The sequence below is a fragment of the Prunus persica genome, chromosome G6 (genome assembly GCF_000346465.2).
Source record: "Prunus persica cultivar Lovell chromosome G6, Prunus_persica_NCBIv2, whole genome shotgun sequence".
Lineage (NCBI taxonomy): Eukaryota > Viridiplantae > Streptophyta > Magnoliopsida > Rosales > Rosaceae > Prunus > Prunus persica.
In genome coordinates, this window is record NC_034014.1 from 1,654,746 (window position 1) to 1,678,572 (window position 23,827).

The following is a 23,827-nucleotide window of genomic DNA, read 5'->3' on the forward strand; positions in this document are numbered from 1 at the left end:
TACTTATTCAACATCAAAAGAAAAACTCAATTCATGCATCCCACTCGTCATCAAAAAACATAAAATACTATGATTTTCGGCATTTATGTGTGGACTTTAGTGTTATGTTTGGGTTTTATGGATATTTTGTTGTTTGGGAAAAAAAAGACATATATATATATATATATATATATATATATATATGAATCTAGCACAAAGAGAATTGCATACCAAAGAGAGACGCTTCAACTTATGGAGAGAATTTATACTGAAAATACCATCTTTTATTTATGTAAGAGAAAATAAAAAAAGAAAATACCATTTTTTCGCTGTTCATTTTTTGATGCAATGTTGTTAACAAGTGGGGTTGACATGATATCTTTTACTGTCAAACGGAGATTTTGGGAAGCGAGTTTGCAGCACATTGGCCTTTTATTTATGCTCAAAGTTATACATTGACAAGAAAGCAAGTTTTGAGTAGCTTAATGAAACCTTATTCACTAGGATGACAAGGAAAGTGATGATATAAATAGAACAGAGAGACAAATGAAACGAAATGATACAACAACAATTATACATATTTATAGTATTGAACTTATGAAAGAGGAGGTGGAGCTGAGACTTCAACAGTTCCTTCAAGCATCAGTGTGACTTTCTTCATGGTGGGTCTGAGTGATGGATCCTCCTGAATGCACCATATTGCAATCATCACATACTTCTCCATCTCGTTGATGTCATTGATTTCCTCCTCATCATTCTTGAAGAGCCAGTGCAGCTTCTTTTGCATATAGCAATCATATGCCCAATCAGCTAGTATCATTTCATCTTCATTGTCTGCCACTTCTACAAAATGCTTCCGGCAGAAAATAATCTCTAACAACAAAATGCCATAGCTGTAAACATCAACCTTGACTGTGATAGGTAAGCTTCTGAACCATTCAGGGGCCACATACCCTCTGGTTCCCCTGATAGCAGTCATGCTTCGAGTCTGGTCCAATCTCAAAAGCTTCGCTAATCCGAAGTCAGAAATTCTTGCTGTGAAACAGTCATCAAGAAGAATGTTTTGAGGCTTGATGTCACAATGAACAATTTGGCTGCTGCATTCCTCATGCAAATACAAAAGCCCACTTGCAATTCCCAAGGCAATTTGCCTTCTCTGGTACCAGTTTGGCATTGATTCTCCAAAGAGTAAGCCTGCTAGAGAGCCATTGCTCATAAACTCATATACAAGAATTCGGTGCTCCCCCTCGTTACAAAATCCAAGTAGCTGGACTAAATTTCGGTGATTTGTTCTGCCAATAGCACTCATTTCAGCTTTGAATTCCAAATCATTTTCTCTGACCTTAGCGTCTAAACGTTTGACAGCAACACACCTTCCAGTATCAGACGCTAAAACTCCTTTAAAAACTGTTGCAGAAGCACCACGTCCTATTTCGTCCTTGAATTCGTTCGTAACTTTTTTTAGCTCCTCATAAGTGAAATCCTTCAAATTCATGCCTGACATGACTGGGTGAGGTTGAGTGACCTTTGCTTTTCTAGAATAGACGCGAGAAACAACCAAATAGGTTATTAATGGTAAGAGGATGTTCAGGAACCCCGAGCTACTCATGAGCACTGATCCAACAAGTATCAGAGTTGAATTATCTTTCTCTTTTGTGATTGCACCTCCACCTGACCTTAAAGTAGAGTTGTCTTTCCCAAATTTGATCAGAGCTTTTGCATTAACACTAGGGCCAATCATCCCATTCGAAAAAGGAAGTCTCTTCTTGAAACAGTGTCCACCGGAGTTGACAATTGCAACAGCACAAAAACAATCATCTAGGCAATTCTGTCTGCACCAATTCTCAGTTACCTCCGTAAAATGCTCATAATCTCCAAGTGGAAAATTTGTGTTTTGCATGACTTCAAAGTCAAAAAGATGCTCTGGTGAGACCTGGTCACAACTTTGTGGAACAAAGTTTTGTTTACATCCTTTGCGCACATCGTTTGGATCAATAGAGGTGTAACCACGAGGGCAGTCGCAAATTGGTCCTTCATCTCCAAGCCTACATAAGCTGTTGATTCCACATGCACCACGGCCCATATCTTCCTGAATTGACAAGCAGATATTTTGAGGTATGGAAACTGCAGTAGACCAAGCCCTGGGTTCAGCAATCGAGCTAGCACTTTTAGGATAGAAATAGTGCCTCAAAACTCCATCATACTCTAAAGTTACTCTTTGGTAGTAATTTTGTGTTGAAACTGAAGTTGGTAATATGGTTTTTAGTACGCTTCCATTCCTGGATACAACGTAAATGGGGCCAGACTGGTTGAAGATGACCTGAAATCCAATATTTGTAGTTTCGGCTGACCAATAAGCAGAATTGGCAGAGTCTTGTGGGAAATTTGTAGTGGAAAGCACGAGATTTCCATCAGATTGTAGTACAAACAGGAATCTACCTCTTGAGTAATTTGTAGCCGTGTAGCGAGCATAGAGGCTGCTGTTTTGATTTAGAGTCTGTGTTGGCAGGATTGTATCAGTTGGGTGATCAAAACTCTGCCAGAACGTGCTTGAATTTCGGTTGGCCAGCACGAAATTTCCAGTGTCTAGCATGGCTGCGTAGGCAACTTCAGTATCAGTAGATTCAACATACCATATTCTGTTGCCAGTTGCATCTTTGAGAATAAACTGGCCATCACTTGTAAGTTCAACTTGGGATCCTTGTGGCACAAGATTATTCCCATTGGCTGACCAGACAATAGCTCTCTCTGGTATATTATTGAACCAGATGGCCAGTAAGAACCCATCTTTTCCAATCTGTCGGAAACCAAAAGCAAACTCACCAGATGGCGATGGCCACGATGAGTTATCGTCATTTCGTGCAGTGAGGGGGGATGAGCCTGAAGATATGTTTCTGGATGTTTGAGCTATGGTGGAATATGGGAGAGTCATGAAAAGGAAGAAGCAGAGAAGATCGAGCACGGAAAAAACCATGGTAAGATGAGCGTTTTGCTACAGCCTACTAGGAGTGAGATGTACCCCTCCTTCCCTTCCCCCCCGCGCCTAAAAGAAGCATTTTTTTTACAATAGCATCTACAATCATGCTCTCTATTTTTCAGTTAAAATTTAGCTAAAAGCACACAAAAGTTATTTTAGGAGCTCTCTATAAAATTTCAACTTCAATCATACTCTCTGATTTAGGGAGTCATAAATGCTAGATGGTTTAGAGAATCCATTGTAAATACTCTAACCCCCTCATTGGGTTGCAGCCAATTTTGAACATTCAAAATTGACTGCGATCTTAGAGGTTAAAAGATGTTATTTTTATATTTTTATATATGTTCAATTGAATAAGAGGCTTTGTTTTAATATATATATCATTATTGTCTTAGAATGTGTTATAAAACGTCATAAGTCATAACTCAGGTTGTAGAGTTTTCGATTTGGGTCATAGATTACTAATTGAAAGTGGCAGTTTTTCCTTGCTTTGAGTTTGACGTGCACAATTGTGCAAGGTTTTTCTATTGATTACTCATCTTTTAAACTTGCAAGTATTAATGAAAGAATTTGAGTATGAATTAGATACACTCCCCTTAAGTTTGGTGGAATTAGAAAGCATTTGAGCTGACTTTTAACTCCATAAAACTTTATTCAATCTTAGACTTTTCAAAGTCATGTACTTTTTATACAAGTAGAAATCCAGCCTTTCCTATATTATATATGTTTGCAAGCTCTTTCAATCTTTATATGCAGGGTAATCACTCAATTAGAAATCCAGCCTTTCTCTTAAAATTTTCCAAGCTTTCTCACTCACTGCACAACTTCTCCAGCCTTGTTGAATTAAACCACAACTAGGCCACCTACCATGGTGTTTCATGTTTGAGATGAAGCCACGTTCATTGCGTGCCTCTATATGCATTTTCTTGGTTAAAAGAGTCAAAGAAAATAGTGCTTTAAAGAGTCAAAAAAAGCAGCATGAACAGAAAATAATGCTCAAAGGAGTTGTTAGATTGTAGGGGAAAACAAAGTGATTTTATTAATTTGAGGAGAACAGTACATGGTTTTGTGTAGGCTAATTGGCCTCCTTAGCATATTGGCTTATTGGCCACCACACTGGATTTGATTAGTTTGGGCTACTTGGCCCTACACTTGGATTAGTGAGCTTATTGACTCTCAAAACATAGCTTTGTTTGGGTAGCTCATGGCTCCCTTATGGGAGTTCTTTTTGTTAGACTCCTCATATGACTTGGGTTGGGTAGTTTTTTTGCTCCACCTTGTATGAGTACAAGTATGCCCATTTATAGGCTTTGATTGCCGACATACACAGCTACCAACTTGGGCTTCTTCATTTCTTAGCCATACATGTGTCTTGTACTAGAATGTTCTTCAAACTTCAATTGCTTTTGTTCCACCGCCTTTAGCATTTAGCTTGTTCTAGAATATTCTTGCATTGCCACCTCTATCTTTTGAAGTCTAGACTTTTCTAGAATTGTGTAGAACACAAATGAGCATTATTTTTTTTCAACAGGAGTCAAAGAAACTAGCTTCCAAGTATTTTTCCCTCTACATAAAGACTGATGAAGAATGACTTAAATTCCTCATCATGACTACCTAATTATTGAGAATTCTATTTTTGTTTGATCAATTTGGAGCCAAATACTCACCTCAATTACCATGACTTTTGATGTGTTATTTCTTCTCTACTTCATCCTTTTCATGTTTGTCCCTTGTTCTACCACAGCTCAAACTTACAGAAACATTTCTTTAGGCTCATCCCTCACTGCACTAAATGATGACAACTTATCATGGCGATCACCATCTGGTGAATTTGCTTTCGGTTTTCGACATATTGGAAAGGATGGCTTCCTACTAGCCATCTGGTTCAACAAGATAACCGATGTTTATACCGGAAAGAAACGGCCTATGACCACCGAACACGTGGACATGATCGATATTGATCACAGATCCCCTTCGGCATGCTTCCTACCGAAGCCATCTATCTTGGCCCCTTTTTACCATCGGACACGTGTCATGCTCACAATCCATGTCCACAGTCCCACATCGGAAATATGAGCACAGTGCACACCTCCCAAGGTCTATATAAGGAGACCCCTATCCCCAAAAGGAAGGGATCAGAACTAATGGTACGCTATCGATTGATCTGTCAGTTAACTTTACTAAAACCGTACTTACTAAAGCATCAGAGAGCCTTCGCCCGATACCACACCGATACCCCAAGGACTTACCGAACGTGTCCTTTTATAGGTACTTACCCTTCCGAAGTAGAACATCTACCGAAGACAGTCACCTACCGAAGGCATAATATAACTAAGTTGACGAAATACGTGCTGAACCACTTTTTCGCATCAACAGTTTGGCGCCGTCTGTGGGAAACCGAAAAAATTATCAACCCACCATCTCCAAAACACATGGGGACCACTTCAGTACCCACGTTCTTATCGGAAGAAGGCGTACCGTTCGGAAGGCAGAGCGGAGCTAGCCCAGCGCTACCCCCATGTACTCCCTTCGGAAACGCCCCCGCAACCCAAACAGCCGCCGAGGCCGAGCTGGCAGCCCAGGTCGCGTCCCTACGGAAGGACATGGCAAGGCTTGAGGAACACAACAACCTTCTTTCGTCCAAAGTGGACGAAACCCAGCAGCTGCTCCACCAGCAGCACACGTAGAACATCCAGACAACTCGCTCTTCCGAGAGCTTGCAGACCCCCCATAGGAAGAAGAAACGCGAGAAGGTACAGAAGGCAACGCCCGCACCTTCCAAAGAGTTGGTAGTTCCGGCACCCAGGGATCAGCCGCACATCCCCAAGAAAGTCTACTCCGATTGCCGACATCGGATCAACGACCGGGAACATCGGATTAACGATCGGGAGGCAGAAAGACAGAGGTCACCGATCAGGATTAGCGCACGAATAAGGGACTCACGGATGAAAGTCCTTGGAGACAAGTCGCCTATTCGGAAAGTCAGAGGGCTGGACCCCGCGGAGGAGTCGGAATCCGAGTATATCCCGTCCGGGACGCAAACTTCCACCTACCGTTCGGCAACGCCTTCAAGGTACTCGGGGGTTAATCCATTAGACCTACAAAGGCGATCGGAAGATTACGGTTCCGAGGAAATCCCTAGCCGAGACCCCGTTGTCCGACTCCTTTTTCAGAAAGTCCAGAAAATGGAAAACGACAACACCCGCTCCCAAGGACCGGAGTGGGGAAAGCTTCGGCCAGGACCGTTTACCAGGCGCATCCGAGACTCTCGGCAGGATCGGGAAGGGCAGCAACTGCGTATACCGTTCTATACGGGAACGGAGGACCCCTTAACACACCTCCACTCATTTCAGTCTGTCATTGGATGCAAGGGCCTGAGCGATGAAGGGCAATGCTTGCTATTCCCGTCCTCTCTTACCGGGGCAGCCCTGAACTGGTTCTACCGGTTGGAACCGAAAACGGTAGACTCCTTCGATGAGCTGAAGCAGATTTTCCTCAATCACTTCATGATCCAAACGGACCGCCTTTACTCTGCCGATGATCTGTACACGATTCGACAAAGAGAGGACGAACCATTGAGAGAATACGCGGCGCGCTTCAGTCACGAGTACTCAAGGTGTCCGGAAACAGATGATAGGGCAGCCTACGACGCCTTCAAGAGTGGCCTTCGGTCCTCGCATTTCCGATACCTAGTACACAGCAGCAACTGGCGCACGTACGACGAACTGATGAAGCAGGCAGCGATCCACGCCAAAGCCGAATACTTCAACTCGAAACCCGAGGCTTCGGCACCACGAGGAGATGCCGAACCGAGTGCTTATCCGACAAAGGCGCCATCCTACGAGAGAGTCGACACATACTCGGCAGGTCATAAGAGAAAAGACGACCGCGCCGATCGAAGAGAACACTCGAAGAAAGGAAAAGGGAGGTATGGTCACAATGACCACCGAGCGCCCCTGCCAAATCGAGACCACGGCAATGAAGTCTTCACCCTGTTGAACACTACCTACGAGGCCGTCCTGATGAACGAACAAGAAATAATACCGAAGCTGAATGCCCGAAGACCCAATCGGCAAGACAACCGGGATACCGGTAAATTCTGCCGATACCATCAGCACAACAGCCATAATACGGAAGACTGTATAAGCCTGAGAAAAATTGTCGAACGGTTGATCAGAGAGGGGAAGCTAGACCAGTATATCGCCCGGCAGCCACCGGCGCCGGTACCGAACACAACTCAACAGATAAACATGATAAGCACTATCAGCGGTGGCCCCACCATCACAGGAATGAGCAACCGATCAATGAAGCAATACGTGCGTGCCGCACAATTTCCTCAGGTATCGGCATAGAGGTGAATCGGCACCATGAAATATCGAAAGTCCATTGGGAACCAATCACATTTTGTGAAGAAGAGGAAGAGGGCATCCTCTATCCCCACGACGACCCGATGATCGTCCAAGCAGAAATTGCCGACTACGATGTAGGACGGGTACTGATCGATACCGGGAGCTCGGTAAACGTAATTTTTGCCGAAGCTTTCCGAGAGATGGGAATAAAGGACAGCCAGGTCAACCAGCAGTTGACACCTTTGTTAAGTTTCTCTGGCGACCTGGTCCAACCGGTCGGTAGTGTGAAACTACCAATTACCTTCGGCACCGCGCCAAGGAGAACGACGGTATATGATCAGTTCCTCATCGTTGACTGCCCGACGGCGTACAACGTCATAGTTGGCCGAACGGCACTCACCAGGGTCAAGGCGCATCTTTCCCCCCCACATGCTATTGATGAAGTTCCCGACCCCCAACGACATAGGAGCTGTCAGGGGGAATCAGCTAAGCTCGCGGACATGCTACGCCACGGCAATCAAGTCAACCTCTTTCAAAATCCCCGACGAGACCATGTCTGTACAGGGAATACCGAACGGTACGGGACCAATTGACGGCCCAAGGGACGAGTCCCTGACTCCTCACACAAAACCTGCCGAAGAACTAGAGACGATAACCCTGAGCGAAGAGCAACCCGATCGTCGGGTTAGAATCGGCACCAGACTCACCCCTACCCTCCGAACGCAGTTCATAGACTTCTTACGGCACCATTCGGAAGTGTTCGCGTGGTCCTACGAAGATATGCCCGACATAGACCCTGAGATCATCAGCCATAAACTCAGCATTTCCCCCGCTTATAAGCTTGTAAGACAAAAGCGCCGTTCGTATGATGCCGAACGATACGAAGTGATGCGCACAGAGGTTGACAAACTTCAAACCATCGGCTTCATCAGGGAAGCTACGTATCCGGTATGGCTGGCGAATTCGGTGATGGTCCGGAAGGGTACAGGCGGTTGGCGAATGTGCCAAGACTATACCGATCTGAACAAGGCCTGCCCGAAGGACAGCTTTCCGTTGCCAAGGATCGACCAGCTCGTGGACGCCACCGCCGGCCACGAACTGCTCAGCTTCATAGACGCCTATTCGGGATACAATCAGATTTTCATGCACCCTTCCGACAGCGAACACACCGCCTTCATAACGGACAGAGGGTTGTACTGTTACAATGTCATGCCGTTCGGCCTGAAGAACGCGGGGGCAACGTATCAGAGGCTTGTCAACAGAATCTTCGCCAAATACATCGATAGCATCATGGAGGTCTACGTTGACGACATGTTGGTAAAAAGCAGAACTGCCGAAGAGCACCTGCATAATTTGTCAATCATGTTCGGCATACTGAAAGACTACCGGATGAGGCTGAACCCGATGAAATGCGCCTTCGGTGTATCTTCCAGAAAATTTCTCGGATTCATGATTAGTCACAGGGGTATCGAAACGAATCCCGAAAAAATAAAAGCCATCATCGACATGGAGAGGCCAAAGACGACAAAGGACATTCAAAGCCTTACCGGACGCGTGGCGGCCTTGACTCGCTTCATATCAAAGGTTACCGACAAATGCGTACCGTTCTTTAAAGCCTTGAGATGGGGCAAACGGAATATCATATGGACTGCCGAATGTGACAAAGCGTTTCAAGACTTAAAAGACTATATGGGCAAAGCACCCCTTCTATCAAAACCGCTACCCGGGGAGATTCTCTTCCTATACCTTCTGATATCTAGTACTGCCGTCAGTTCGGTATTGATTCGAAGACCAGAGAAGGCAGAGCTACCGATTTTCTATGTCAGTAAGGCACTCCAGAGTGCCGAACTTCGGTATCCCCCGTTAGAGCAACTTGCACTAGCCCTGGTGGTCTCGGCATGAAGACTTCGGCCATACTTTCAAGCGCACGGAATCAAAGTCCTGACTAACCAACCGCTTCGGCAAGTGCTCCAAAAACCAGAGACTTCTGGCCGATTGATCAAGTGGGCAATCGAGCTCGGAGAGTTCGATATACAATTCATGCCAAGGCCCGCCGAAAAGGGTCAAGCCATTGCCGACTTCATCTCCGAGCTCACCCCATCAACAGCACAGCTGACACCCGAGCCGGTAACCGAAACCGGAACGCCGATGGAAGTAGACGCCGAACGGTTCGACGCCTCAAATCCCGTATGGATTCTACACGTCGACGGCTCGGCAAACCAACAAGGGTGCGGAGCAGGCTTGGTACTGACAACACCAGAGGGACTCAAGATCGAGTACGCCCTCCGATTCGACTTCCGAACCTCCAACAATGAAGCGGAGTATGAGGCTCTCTTGGCCGGCCTTCGGTTAGCCAAGAGCATGAATGCAAAACAAATCAGGATTCACAGTGACTCCCAGCTCATTGTGAACCAGGTAACGGCAGACTTCGCGGCCAGAGACGCCTCCATGAACGCCTACCTTTCGTCCACCCATCAGCTGCTCCAAAGCTTCCGAGCCTACGAGATCAGGCAGATCCCCAGAAGCGAAAACAGCCACGCCGATGCATTGGCACGGCTAGCTTCGACAATCAATGATAAAGTCGGAAGAAAGGTGCCGGTGGAGATTCTTGCCCAACCGAGCACGGTAGCCTCCGAAACATGTACCGTACGATACGAGGATACATGGATGTCTCCTATCTACTCGTACCTGACCAACGGCACCCTTCCAGAAGACAAGGCCCAGGCCCGAAAGCTCAAGTACCGATCAGCAAGGTACACCGTCATCAACGACGTCCTTTACAAGTGTGGCTACACAACTCCATATCTCAAATGCCTTACGGCAGAGCAGGGGGACTACGTCCTTCGGGAGATCCACAATGGTGTGTGCGGCGACCATTCCGGGTCCCGGTCACTCGCACACAAAGCCTTTCGGCAGGGATACTTTTGGTCGACCATGCACCAGGACGCTAGTTCACTAGCGAAGAAGTGTGATAAATGTCAGCGCTTCGGTAACATATAACATATCCCTGCCGAACCCCTGACACCGATCGTGAGTCCTTAGCCTTTCGCACAATGGGGACTAGACCTGATCGGTCCGATGCCGCAAGGTAAAGGCCAGGTAAAATACGCGGTGGTTGCCGTTGACTACTTCACCAAATGGGTAGAGGCCGAACCTCTGGCAACCATAACAGCAGCAAGAGTGGAAGACTTCATCTGGACTCACATTTGTTGCCGGTTCGGTATCCCGTATGCAATCATTACCGACAACGGCAGGCAGTTCGATTCGGAACTCTTCAGGCAATTTTGCACCCGCCTGAAAATCAACTTGTTTTTCGCATCACCGGCCCATCCCCAGTCGAATGGTCAGGTAGAAGCAATAAACAAAATCATCAAGAAACTGCTGAAACGGCAGCTGGACAAAGCCAAAGGAGCCTGGCCAGAAAAGCTTCCCGAAGCACTCTGGGCCATTCGGACATCTTACCGAACGTCCACGGGAGAGACCCCTTTCTCTTTGGCTTTCAGTTCGGAGGCCGTGGTGCCCGTGGAAATCGGCGAACCTTCCTACCGAACGGAAACTTTCACACCAAAGTCGAACGAAGAAGCACTCTCTCTAAGCCTCGATCTTCTTGAAGAGCACCGGGCACATGCCAACCTTCGAAATGAAGCCTACAAGCAACGTGTCTCTCGGTATTACGACTCCAGGGTCAGACACCGCTCATTCCGAATCGGAGATTGGGTCATGCGGAAGGTGTCCCTAGCAACCAAGGATGCCACGGAAGGAACCCTCGGACCTTCCTGGGAAGGACCTTATGAGATCATCGGTATCCTTCGATCGGAAACTTACCGCCTAAGAGACTCCAACGGCAAGACCCTCGGTCATCCTTGGAACGTGGAACATCTCAAGTACTATTTCAAGTAACCTAGCCTACGGCAGGACAAAGTTGTAACCTAACCTACGGTAGGACAAAATTGAAAATCGATTGAAATATATTTGCCCTTCGGCAGAGATTTATAGAAAGCCTTCGGCACTATTACTTTAGGACCTCCTTTTTAATTGCTCTACTAGCCCACGGCAGCCAATAGTGGCAAGTTAACGTTCTACGGCATCTTTATTATCCTACGGCAATAAATTTTTTCGAAATTGTTACCCTACAGGTTCCATCGGAACTTGCAATTTTGAAGTGTCCCTTTAACGTTATAAATCCTATACGGAGCCTTTCGGCAATAGTAAGATCGGCAATTGAAACAAATTCAGATTGTGCAAACGATAGATAAAAACTGCATTTAAATTAAGGATGCCCTCGGCACCAATATGTTCGGTACGTACAAATAGAAAAAAACTAATACAATTATTACAAATAAAAAGACAAGGCCATCAGGCTTCATCACCGGCGGCAGCCTCGGCAGATCCGGAGCCTTCGGCGGCGTCCTCCCCCTCGTAATCTTCAATCATCTCCTCAGTTATCCCTTCCGGTAGAGGAGGAGGATCGGCGATGAAGTTCAGGTTCAGCTTCTGCCCAGGGTTGTACCGTTTGAATCGGTACAACAGGTCCGCCATCTCCGAGCCCACCTCCTTATCCAGAAGGACAGTGAACTCTTCAAACGCGCGGTACCCCCGGATGGCCGACCGAACGGCAGCCTCGATCTCCGTAGCCTTGGCCCGCTCAGACTCCTCCAAGGCCACCTGCACCGCCTCTTTGGCAGCCTCGGCATCCCTCGCTGTCGCCAGCGCCGCCTCCAGGAGACCCTTCATCTCCTCCACCTTCTCCTCCGAAGCTAGAACCTGCCGTTCGGCAGACTCTTTCTCCTTCACCAAGTGGGCATGCTCTTAGAGTGCTTTGCCAGCCTCGGCAACCTTGGCCCTGCCGTCCTCGTACGCCTTCTTGGCGCGCTCGGCAGCAGAGATGGCCCGCTTGACGCAGAGCCACATGTCCATGGACGCCTGCACAAAACAAACGAACTCAAGAGCATGCCCCACTTACAAAAATAAAACGACGAAGGAAGAAAGAAAATCTTACCGAGGCCTGAAGCCGGAAGGCCCGTCCGGCCTCCTCCCGAAGAAACTTCTTCGGCAGTTCGTCGATCTCCGGCAGCTCCATCTGAGAGCCGAGGATCATATGGTTGACGAACTGGACCGTCTTCGCGGGGCAGGCGATAGTGACGGCTTCGAAAGGACCGTCCTCGTCCTCCACCGCAAGGACGGCCCTGGGTACCTCCGATTGGCGGGGGCGTTTGGGGACCGGCTCGGCTTCCAGGTCGACCGTCTCCGGCCGCTTGCCGGCAGCCTTGGAAGTGGCGGCCTCGACATCCCGATGCCTCGGTGCAGCGACCTCATCGGCAGGACGCCTTAGCACAGACTCGGCGCCCAGCTGCCGCATACGATCGGCGAGGGTCTGATCCTCCGGATCAACCGCCGCCTGCCGAGCGGAAGCCCCTTCGGGCTGCCTCTTTTTCTTCTTGCCCTCCAGGCCCATCATCAGGCGCCTCCTGGAGGACTCGTTCATCTTCTTAGCCTCGGCAGCCTTCCTTGCGTCCGTCACTGGTCAAAAGGGTTTGGTCAGTCGGCAAGCAAAAGGCAGTACACGAAAACAAAAAAAAATTTGAAGGAAAGATATACTTACTCTCGGCAGGGTTAACGAGGCCGGCTCTGATGAGGTTGTCGGTGAAGAGGAAGCGTGGATAAACTCGTTCGGCAGCGGGTACTCTCAACCTCACTCTGTCAAGCTGCCGGATCTCACTCGGCTTGGGGCTCGGCTGCTTGAGTTTGCCTGTCAAACGAAGAAAAATTAATAAAATACAACAAGGGAGAAGAGAAGCCAGCCTACCGATCGGTAGTTCGAAAACCTACCGGTAATCTGGAATGTCGTGGGGACCGGGAAGCTAGGGGGTGTTCCCGATGGTGATTCCCAATCGCCGGAGAGCAGCACCCACCGATTCCTCCACGACTTTTGAGAAGTCGGCACCGAGCTGATGAAATGCCCCCGCTCGGAAGCCTTCAGGCAGTTCGCCTGAACCCAACCGCCGTGATCGGCGCTCTTGGACTTGGTGACGCTGTACAAATACGAGAACTGCTCGTAGGAAGGCTCCCCCTCCTCGGCAATCCCGAACGCAGCGATCACCCCCATCAAGGCCACCCAGAAGTTGGGGTTGTACTGGCCGGGAGCGTACCCGATCTGGGCAAGGATCTTCTGCACTGCAGGTTGCAACGGCAACCGAACCCCTTGCAAAAGAACGTTCGCTGGGTCGCTGAGGGATTCGACGGGGCTCGGTATTCTCATCCTCACCGAGTCCGGAATGAGGTACTCGGCCCTGATCTTCTCCAACTCCCGTTCGGTGATCTTATTGAGCTCCAGGTAGTCGACCCCGAACAGAGTCTTCTGGGGCACACCCACCGGTATCCTAGGCGGCCCTCGGTGGACGATGGTTACCCTCGGCCGGGAGGGACCGGCAGTGCCCTCACTACGACCGGAGGTGGAGGCCTCAGGCTGGTGCTCGAACGGCCCGCCACGGGTACCGTCCTTGTATACCGCGGCCAAGGGTAGCGGTTGCCCCGTCATAAGCCCCTTGCCGATGCCATGGGTGGGAACGGAGTTCACCTCCTCACCGAAAAACTCGGCATCGGAGTCTTCTCCACCCTCGGCGCCGAGGCTCACGGCCCCGCTGGACGTATCCCAGCCCGAGGACAACTCCCCATCGAAAGCGTTGGGCTCACTGCCGAACGGCGACTCGCTATCGGACATCTACAAAACAGAGAAAGGGAAGCTAAGGCCCGTGCCACAAACTACCCTACCGATACCTACATCACTACCTATGGCCACTAGACTACCGAAGAAAAATCATACTTAACGATCGGCTAGCCTATGCCATGGAAAGACGTATAATTACATAAAGAGAGAATATTCAGGGGGTACCGAACGGTATCTTACCTTGAGTAGTGTGGGATGATTGGGTTGCCGTTCAGTCTCGTCGGAAATCGCCCTGTGTGCCGAGAACCGCTATGAAAAATCGCCTTGGTTGCCGTTCACTCTCTTCGGAAATCGCCTGCGCAGAGCTCTCGCGTCAAACTCACAATTGCAAAGTGAGCCTTACACCCGGAGCCACCTCTATTTATAGGGAGAGAGGTGTAACGGTACGCCTCGAAAGACTAAACGGCTCCTCAATGCGCCGTCAGACGTGCTTTTACTGGCCACGCGTCACCCGGCGAATGGCGCGGCTGACTGCAAGCTAGGCACGGAAGACGAAGCGTCTCTTTGCCCCCTAAACCCTCTCAGCATCAACGACCCCTGGAGTCCCAGGCCAATCTCCCCAGAACGAACCTACCGAACGGTAGGTTATCCTCCGAACCGCCATGGAGAACTAAATTCCCTTCCGAAGGACCTTCGGAAGAGAACTTGGGGGACTACTGTTTATACCGGAAAGAAACGGCCTATGACCACCGAACACGTGGACAGGATCGATATTGATCACAGATCCTCTTCGGCATGCTTCCTACCGAAGCCATATATCTTGACCCCTTTTTACCATCGGACACGTGTCATGCTCACAATCCATGTCCACAGTCCCACATCGGAAATATGAGCACAGTGCACACCTCCCAAGATCTATATAAGGAGACCCCTATCCCCAAAAGGAAGGGATCAGAACTAATGGTACGCTATCGATTGATCTGTCAGTTAACTTTACTAAAACCGTACTTACTAAAGCATCGGAGAGCCTTCGGCCGGTACCACACCGGTACCCCAAGGACTTACCGAACGTGTCCTTTTGTACGTACTTACCCTTCCGAAGTAGAACATCTACCGAAGACAGTCACCTACCGAAGGCATAATATAACTAAGTTGACGAAATACGTGCTGAACCACTTTTTCGCATCAACAACCGAGAAAACCATTGTGTGGTTAGCCAATGGGGATAATCTTGTCCCACAAGGATCCAAAGTTGAACTCACTGCAGATGGCCACTTTTTGCTCAATGATATTTCAACAGGCAAAGATAGATCAATAGCTTCTTCAGCTGCTACTGGCGTTGCCTATGCAGCAATGCTAGACACTGGAAATTTTGTGCTGGCCAACCAAAATTCAACTATTCTGTGGGGAAGTTTTGATCAACCAACTGATACAATCCTACCCGCACAAACTCTTAATAATGGAAGCAGACTCTTTGCTTGTTATACGGCAACAAATTACTCAAGAGGTAGATTCCTGTTTACACTACAATCTAGTGGAGATCTCATGCTTTACACAACAAATTTCCCACAAGATTATCCCTATTTCAGTTATTGGAAGACCGATACTAATGGTAGTGGCTTTCAAGTCATATTCAACCACTCTGGCTCTATTTACCTTGCTGCAAGGAATGGAACCATACTTAATGTAATATCCTCCTATACATTATCAAAGCAAGATTTATACCAGAGAGCAACTCTTGACTTTTGAGGCACTTTGTCTGCCATAAAGGCACTGGCTCAAATGCCGGAGTTTGGTCCACATTGTCCTTCATACTTTCAAATATCTGCACGAGTATCTTGCAACCGTAAGGTTGTGGTGCATGTGGGTTCAACAGCTTATGTCAACATGACCAAGGACAACCAATGTGCAAGTGTCCACCTGGTTATACCTTGATGGATCCACATGATGTGTTGAAAGGCTGCAAACAGAACTTTGCTCCACAAAGCTGTGCTGAGGCCTCAGCAGAGACCGATCTTTTCTATCTTCAAGAGATGAACAATGTGTATTGGCAGGGATCTGAATATGACAAGTTTCAGGGCGTAACTGAGGATTGGTGCAGGCAGACTTGCCTAGCTGATTGTTACTGCACCATTGCTGGTTTCATAAATGGGAATTGTTCTTTGAAGGGAGCCCCACTTCCCAATGGGAGGATAGACAACAGTTTTATGGGAAAAAATTTGATCAAAATAAGGAAAGGCAACTCTACTTCGAAATCAACCAGAAGCGCAAATACAAAAAGGAAAGATGGGTCAACTTTGATTGTTGTTGGATCAGTGCTCCTCAGTAGCTTGGGGTTTCTCAACTTCCTCTTACCATTGATAACCTATTTGATTGTTTCTCACATCTATTCTAGAAAAGTTAAGGTGATTCAGCCTTGTCCAGTCATGCAGGGATGAATTTGAAGTGTTTCACTTATGAGGAGTTAAAAGAAGCCACAAACGAATTCAAGGAAGAACTAGGACGTGGCGCATCGGCAACAGTTTTTAAAGGAAAGTTTTCGTCTGATAATGGCAAGTGTGTTGCTGTTAAAATTTTAGATGCTAAGGTTAGAGATAACGAGTTGGAATTCAATGCTGAAGTGAGTGCAATTGGCAGAATACATCACAAGAATTTAGTCCAATTACTTGGATTGTGTAACGAGGGACATCACCGAATTCTTGTGTATGAGTTTATGAGCAATGGCTCTCTAGCAAGCTTCCTCTTTAGAGAGTCAATGCCAAACTGGTATCAAAAAAGGAAAATTGCCTTGGGAATTGCAAGAGGGCTTTTGTATTTGCACGAGGAGTGCGGCAGCCAAATTGTACATTGTGACATTAAGCCTCAAAACATTCTTCTTAATGACTATTTCACAGCAAGAATTTCTGACTTCGGATTAGCCAAGCTTTTGAAAATGGACCAGACTCGAATTAGGACTGCAATCAGGGAACGAAAGGGTATCTGGCTCCCGAATGGTTCAAAAACTTGGCTATCACAGTGAAGGTGGATGTTTACAGCTTTGGCATTTTGCTATTGGAGATTATTTGCTGCAGGAAGAAATTTGAAGAAGAGGCTGAGGATGAAAATCAAATGATATTAGCTGATTGGCCATATGATTTCTATAAGCAAAAGAAAATGCATCTTCTGTTGCAGAATGATGGTGAGGCAATGGAAGGCATCAAGGAGATGGAGAAGTATGTGATGATTGCAATATTGTGTATCAAGAAGGATCCATTACTAAGACCCACCATGAAGAAAGTTACATTGATGCTTGAAGGTACTGTTGAAGTCTCAGTTCCACCTGATCCATCCTCATTCATAAATTCAGGATCGTCTTCCTTGTAAAATTCCGTACTTTTGTATGTTTGATCATCAAGGACTCCTGTTCAAACTGTCATGCTTGGAACCCTAACTAAAAGTAGGGTAATGAGTGTATAATAATTATAAGTACCAATTGAGATGGCTCAATAAAATGAAGGATAATTTCTTCTTTGTGCTTTATTCAATTTAGCCTTTTAAAAGTCATGTACTTTTTATACAATTAGAAATGCAGCCTTCCCTATATTATTTTTGACCAAACACCTTAAACTGCTTAACTTTAAAGTGAAGCAGGTTTTTGACGAAAAAAAGCAATCCCAAACAGGGCAAGCCAAGACTACTAATTCTTATTGAGCCAGAATATTCTATCAAAAATACAAGTACTAAATATCATTCAAGCATAATAATCAATCTCAAAACATAAAATACTTATTCAACATCAAAAGAAAAACTCAATTCATGCATCCCACTCCTCATCAAAAAACATAAAATACTATGATTTTCGGCATTTATGTGTGGACTTTAGTGTTATGTTTGGGTTTTATGGATATTTTGTTGTTTGGGAAAAAAAAAACATATATATATATATATATATATGAATCTAGCACAAAGAGAATTGCATACCAAAGAGAGACGCTTCAACTTATGGAGAGAATTTATACTGAAAATACCATCTTTTATTTATGTAAGAGAAAATAAAAAAAGAAAATACCATTTTTTCGCTGTTCATTTTTTGATGCAATGTTGTTAACAAGTGGGGTTGACATGATATCTTTTACTGTCAAACGGAGATTTTGGGAAGCGAGTTTGCAGCACATTGGCCTTTTATTTATGCTCAAAGTTATACATTGACAAGAAAGCAAGTTTTGAGTAGCTTAATGAAACCTTATTCACTAGGATGACAAGGAAAGTGATGATATAAATAGAACAGAGAGACAAATGAAACGAAATGATACAACAACAATTATACATATTTATAGTATTGAACTTATGAAAGAGGAGGTGGAGCTGAGACTTCAACAGTTCCTTCAAGCATCAGTGTGACTTTCTTCATGGTGGGTCTGAGTGATGGATCCTCCTGAATGCACCATATTGCAATCATCACATACTTCTCCATCTCGTTGATGTCATTGATTTCCTCCTCATCATTCTTGAAGAGCCAGTGCAGCTTCTTTTGCATATAGCAATCATATGCCCAATCAGCTAGTATCATTTCATCTTCATTGTCTGCCACTTCTACAAAATGCTTCCGGCAGAAAATAATCTCTAACAACAAAATGCCATAGCTGTAAACATCAACCTTGACTGTGATAGGTAAGCTTCTGAACCATTCAGGGGCCACATACCCTCTGGTTCCCCTGATAGCAGTCATGCTTCGAGTCTGGTCCAATCTCAAAAGCTTCGCTAATCCGAAGTCAGAAATTCTTGCTGTGAAACAGTCATCAAGAAGAATGTTTTGAGGCTTGATGTCACAATGAACAATTTGGCTGCTGCATTCCTCATGCAAATACAAAAGCCCACTTGCAATTCCCAAGGCAATTTGCCTTCTCTGGTACCAGTTTGGCATTGATTCTCCAAAGAGTAAGCCTGCTAGAGAGCCATTGCTCATAAACTCATATACAAGAATTCGGTGCTCCCCCTCGTTACAAAATCCAAGTAGCTGGACTAAATTTCGGTGATTTGTTCTGCCAATAGCACTCACTTCAGCTTTGAATTCCAAATCATTTTCTCTGACCTTAGCGTCTAAACGTTTGACAGCAACACACCTTCCAGTATCAGACGCTAAAACTCCTTTAAAAACTGTTGCAGAAGCACCACGTCCTATTTCGTCCTTGAATTCGTTCGTAGCTTTTTTTAGCTCCTCATAAGTGAAATCCTTCAAATTCATGCCTGACATGACTGGGTGAGGTTGATTGACCTTTGCTTTTCTAGAATAGACGCGAGAAACAACCAAATAGGTTATTAATGGTAGGAGGATGTTCAGGACCCCCGAGCTACTCATGAGCACTGATCCAACAAGTATCAGAGTTGAATTATCTTTCTTTTTTGTGATTGCACCTCCACCTGGCCTTAAAGTAGAGTTGTCTTTCCCAAATTTGATCAGAGCTTTTGCATTAACACTAGGGTCAATCATCCCATTCGAAAAAGGGAGTCTCTTCTTGAAACAGTGTCCACCGGAGTTGACAATTGCAACAGCACAAAAACAATCATCTAGGCAATTCTGTCTGCACCAATTCTCAGGTACCTCCGTAAAATGCTCATAATCTCCATGAGGAAAATTTGTGGTTTGCATGACTTCAAAGTCAAAAAGATGCTCTGGTGAGACCTGGTCACAACTTTGTGGAACAAAGTTTTGTTTACATCCTTTGCGCACATCGTTTTGATCAATAAAGGTGTAACCACGAGGGCAGTCGCAACTTGGTCCGTCCTTTCCACGGCTACATAAGCTGTTGAATCCACATGCACCACCGCCCATCTCTCCCGCAACTGAAAAACAGATATTTTCAGGTATGGAAACTGCAGTAGACCAAGCCCTGGGTTCAGCAATCGAGCTAGCACTTTTAGGATAGAAATAGTGCCTCAAAACTCCATCATACTCTAAAGTTACTCTTTGGTAGTAATTTTGTGTTGAAACTGAAGTTGGTAATATGGTTTTTAGTACGCTTCCATTCCTGGATACAACGTAAATGGGGCCAGACTGGTTGAAGATGACCTGAAATCCAATATTTGTAGTTTCGGCTGACCAATAAGGAGAATTGGCAGAGTCTTGTGGGAAATTTGTAGTGGAAAGCACGAGATTTCCATCAGATTGTAGTACAAACAGGAATCTACCTCTTGAGTAATTTGTAGCCGTGTAGCGAGCATAGAGGTTGCTGTTTTGATTTAGAGTCTGTGTTGGCAGGATTGTATCAGTTGGCTGATCAAAGCTCTGCCACAACGTGCTTGAACTTTGGTTGGCCAGCACGAAATTTCCAGTGTCTAGCATGGCTGCATAGGCAACTCCAGTACCAGCAGATTCAGCATACCATATTCTCTTGCCAGTTGCATCATTAAGCATAAACTGGCCATCACTTGTAAGTTCAACTTGGGATCCTTGTGGCACAAGATTATTCCCATTGGCTGACCAGACAATAGTTCTCTCTGGTATATTATTGAACCAGATGGCCAGTAAGAACCCATCTTTTCCAATCTGTCGGAAACCAAAAGCAAACTCACCAGATGGCGATGGCCACGATGAGTTATCGTCATTTCGTGCAGTGAGGGGGGATGAGCCTGAAGATATGTTTCTGGATGTTTGAGCTATGGTGGAATATGGGAGAGTCATGAAAAGGAAGAAGCAGAGAAGATCGAGCACGGAAAAAACCATGGAAAGATGAGCGTTTTGCTACAGCCTACTAGGAGTGAGATGTATTTAGTATATGGTGAGATGCTTATTTCCTGTCCCCCCGGCCTAAAAGAAGCATTTTTTTACAAGAGCATCTACAATCATGCTCTTTATTTTTTAGTTAAAATTTAGCTAAAAACACAAAAAAGTTATTTTAGGAGTTCTCTATAAAATTTCAACTTCAATCATACTCTCTGGTTTAGGGAGTCATAAATGCTAGAATTATATTTTAATTCAACATAAATGGTTCATCTATATGAAAATATATATATATATATATATAAATGGACAATATTGATTAAAGGTTTAAAAATATTCATTAAATAGGGTAGCATTAAATTATAGGGAGCTACTAAGAGTTCATTATCTCTCCTCATATTTAGGAGCTCCTAGAGGTCTCTTTATTTTAGGAGCTGGATAGGGATCATGGGTGGAGATGGGTTTTCTTACTTCCTCCCTAAATTTTATCTAAGGAGGTGGTTTAGAGAAACCATTGTAAATGCTCTAACCCCCTCGTTGGGTTGCAGCCAATTTTGGACATTATGCTCTAACCCCCTCATTGGGCTCTAACCCCCTCATTGGGTTGCAGTCAATTTTGAACATTGTATTATGCTCTAAACCCCTCATTGGGCTCTAACCCCCTCATTGGGTTGCAGTCAATTTTGAACATTATGCTCTAACCCCCTCATTGGGTTGCAGCCAATTGCAGCCAATTTTGAACATTATGCTGTAACCCCCTCATTGGGTTGCAGCCAATTTTGAACATTCAAAATTGACTGCGATCTTAGAGGGAAAAAGACGTTATTTTCATCATCTATACTCCATGAATGGCTATAGATCATTCAATCAAACACATGAATTTTTTATGACCACACAATTTCCAGCAATTATTGGGGCAATAATGTCTGTCAGTTTGCGTATGTTTCTGTGAGCGTCCGTATTTAATTTAATTTTTTTAAAATATTTATTAAAAAGGAATAAACATCATTATATATATTTATAAGTAATTATCTTAGATATATATATTGCTTTACTATTCCAGTAATTATAAGCATTTTATTTTATTTTTATATTTTTATATATGTTCAATTGAATAAGAGGCTTTGTTTTAATATATATCATTATTGTCTTAGAATGTGTTACAAAACTTACAGAAACATATCTTTAGGCTCATCCCTTCTCTACTTCATCCTTTTCTTGTTTGTCCCTTGTTCTACCACAGCTCAAACTTACAGAAACATATCTTTATAGGCTCATCCCTCACTGCACTAAATGATGACAACTCATCATGGCAATCACCATATGGTGAATTTGCTTTCGGTTTTGGACAGATTGGAAAGTGTTGATGCTCAAAATGGCCCGGCCAATATTGAGTCCAACTTGGTGATGGGATGTGTGGGGTCTTCAGCAGTTTAGAAGGCTAAGGTCTTCAGTAAGGGGAGAACCTGCAGAAGACAAAATGGGATAAGCGATCGTTAAGCTTCGAACACCGGTGTGGTGCCGGCCGAAAGCTCTCCGATGCTTAAGTTAGCTACAAGTGGTAACTTTGGCATAGTAACAGTAAAGGTGAGAAAGTAGTTACCCCTTTTACTTGGGTACTGTTCCCTATTTATAGGGAGGTGAAAGTAGGAGGTTTGCACAAAGTTTCAATGTGGGACTTTGTGCAAGTCGTTGTGGTCGCGACACGTGTCCTGGAGATTAGGTTTGGCAATTGGGAGCTTCGGCAGGTGTCTGGCATCTCGGAAGTGTGTCTTTCCTTCGGCAGGGAAGAAGGCGTGGCTGCCCTTGGTGCTAGTCACTTTGATGCTGGGTCTGCTCGGTTTCACTATGGTGTAAACAGAAAGGATGGCTTCCTACTAGCCATCTGGTTCAACAAGATAACCGAGAAAACCATTGTGTGGTCAGCCAATGGGGATAATCTTGTCCCACAAGGATCCAAAGTTGAACTCACTGCAGATGGCCACTTTTTGCTCGATGATATTTCTACAGGAAAAGACAGATCAATAGCTTCTTCTGCTGCTGCTGGCGTTGCCTATGCAGCAATGCTAGACACTGGAAATTTTGTGCTGGCCAACCAAAATTCAACCATTCTGTGTGTAACACCCCGACCCCAAATTTTTCCAAATTTTACCCTTATTTAATTATTTAATTATTTAAGGGTATTTTAGTCATATTTTTAACCGGAGAGAGTTTGGGACCGTGACTTATATTTTTGGATAGGTCGTACTGAGACGAGTTCATAGACACGTAGTGGGCTCGAATCGGAGTTGTAACGAGAGAGATATGGTCAAAAGAAGTCCAGTGGCACAATCGTAAATATTTCGAAATGGGATTTTTTATAAAATCAGATTTTCCTCTCTCTCTCTCTCTCTCTCTCTCTCTCTCTCCCGCGACTCCTCTCTCTCTCCCGTCGGCTCTCTCTCTTCCTCTCCTCGTATCTCCGGCCACCGACCACGGCTGTGGGCGGGGCCGGTACCAAAACGACCGGGACGACGTCCCCTTCCTTCCCCGACCGTTCCCCGCCGGCGACGCGGCCTGTGCTGGCCGGAAAATGGAGAAAACCGCCGGAAAGTCGTCGAAACTTCAAAGCCGCCGATCTCCCTCCTCCGGCCACCAATTCCGTCGACCCAGGTATGGATTTTGAACCTCTCGAGCTGCTCTAGCTGATGATTGGGTAGGATTAGATCGATTCTTAGCGTAGATCACTCGATTTTCGAATTGAAAATCGGCCGAAACTTCGGCCGCCGTGATCGGCCATTTCCGGCCACTTTTTGGGGTAGGTCCAAGAACAAAAGTGGCTCCAAATAGGGTGTTATACCTAGGGTAGGAGTTTGGAGCCGTGATTTTGAGATTTTCCGGCGAAGCGTTATCGCTTTGGGCACCCACTCGCTGCCGGCGCGTGCGGCGGCGCGTGAGCACTGTAGAAAAAGTAGCGATGTGTTCCGATGAGATCCTTAGGTTGTCACGAGTGCGTAGGATTTCGCGGATCTCAATTCGGATGTCGTTTGACTATCGAACGGATAATCGCATATTATGCGTTATCCGGGTTCGATAGGTTGGGACCGTCGGATGGTCCCAAATTTAATATATGTTAATCTAGGTATTTCTAGGATCGTGTAGGAATTCACGGATCG

General features: G+C 45.6%; 2 protein-coding genes and 1 pseudogene across 2 annotated transcripts; 1 reads left to right on the forward strand and 2 right to left on the reverse strand.

The window, feature by feature from the left end:
* Nucleotides 380-20,755, reverse strand: LOC109949980 (G-type lectin S-receptor-like serine/threonine-protein kinase LECRK2). The gene is made up of 2 exons (XM_020567225.1): nt 20,717-20,755; nt 380-2,994 (listed from the first exon to the last, which is right to left on the reverse strand). Exon 2 carries the CDS (start codon nt 2,951-2,953, stop codon nt 575-577), a length of 2,379 nt encoding a protein of 792 aa, XP_020422814.1. The 5' UTR covers nt 2,954-2,994; nt 20,717-20,755; the 3' UTR covers nt 380-574.
* LOC109949982 lies at nt 4,634-17,411 on the forward strand (annotated as a pseudogene).
* On the reverse strand, nt 18,102-20,746 carry LOC109949981 (G-type lectin S-receptor-like serine/threonine-protein kinase LECRK2). Its single transcript, XM_020567227.1, has one exon. It carries the CDS (start codon nt 20,673-20,675, stop codon nt 18,297-18,299), a length of 2,379 nt encoding a protein of 792 aa, XP_020422816.1. The 5' UTR covers nt 20,676-20,746; the 3' UTR covers nt 18,102-18,296.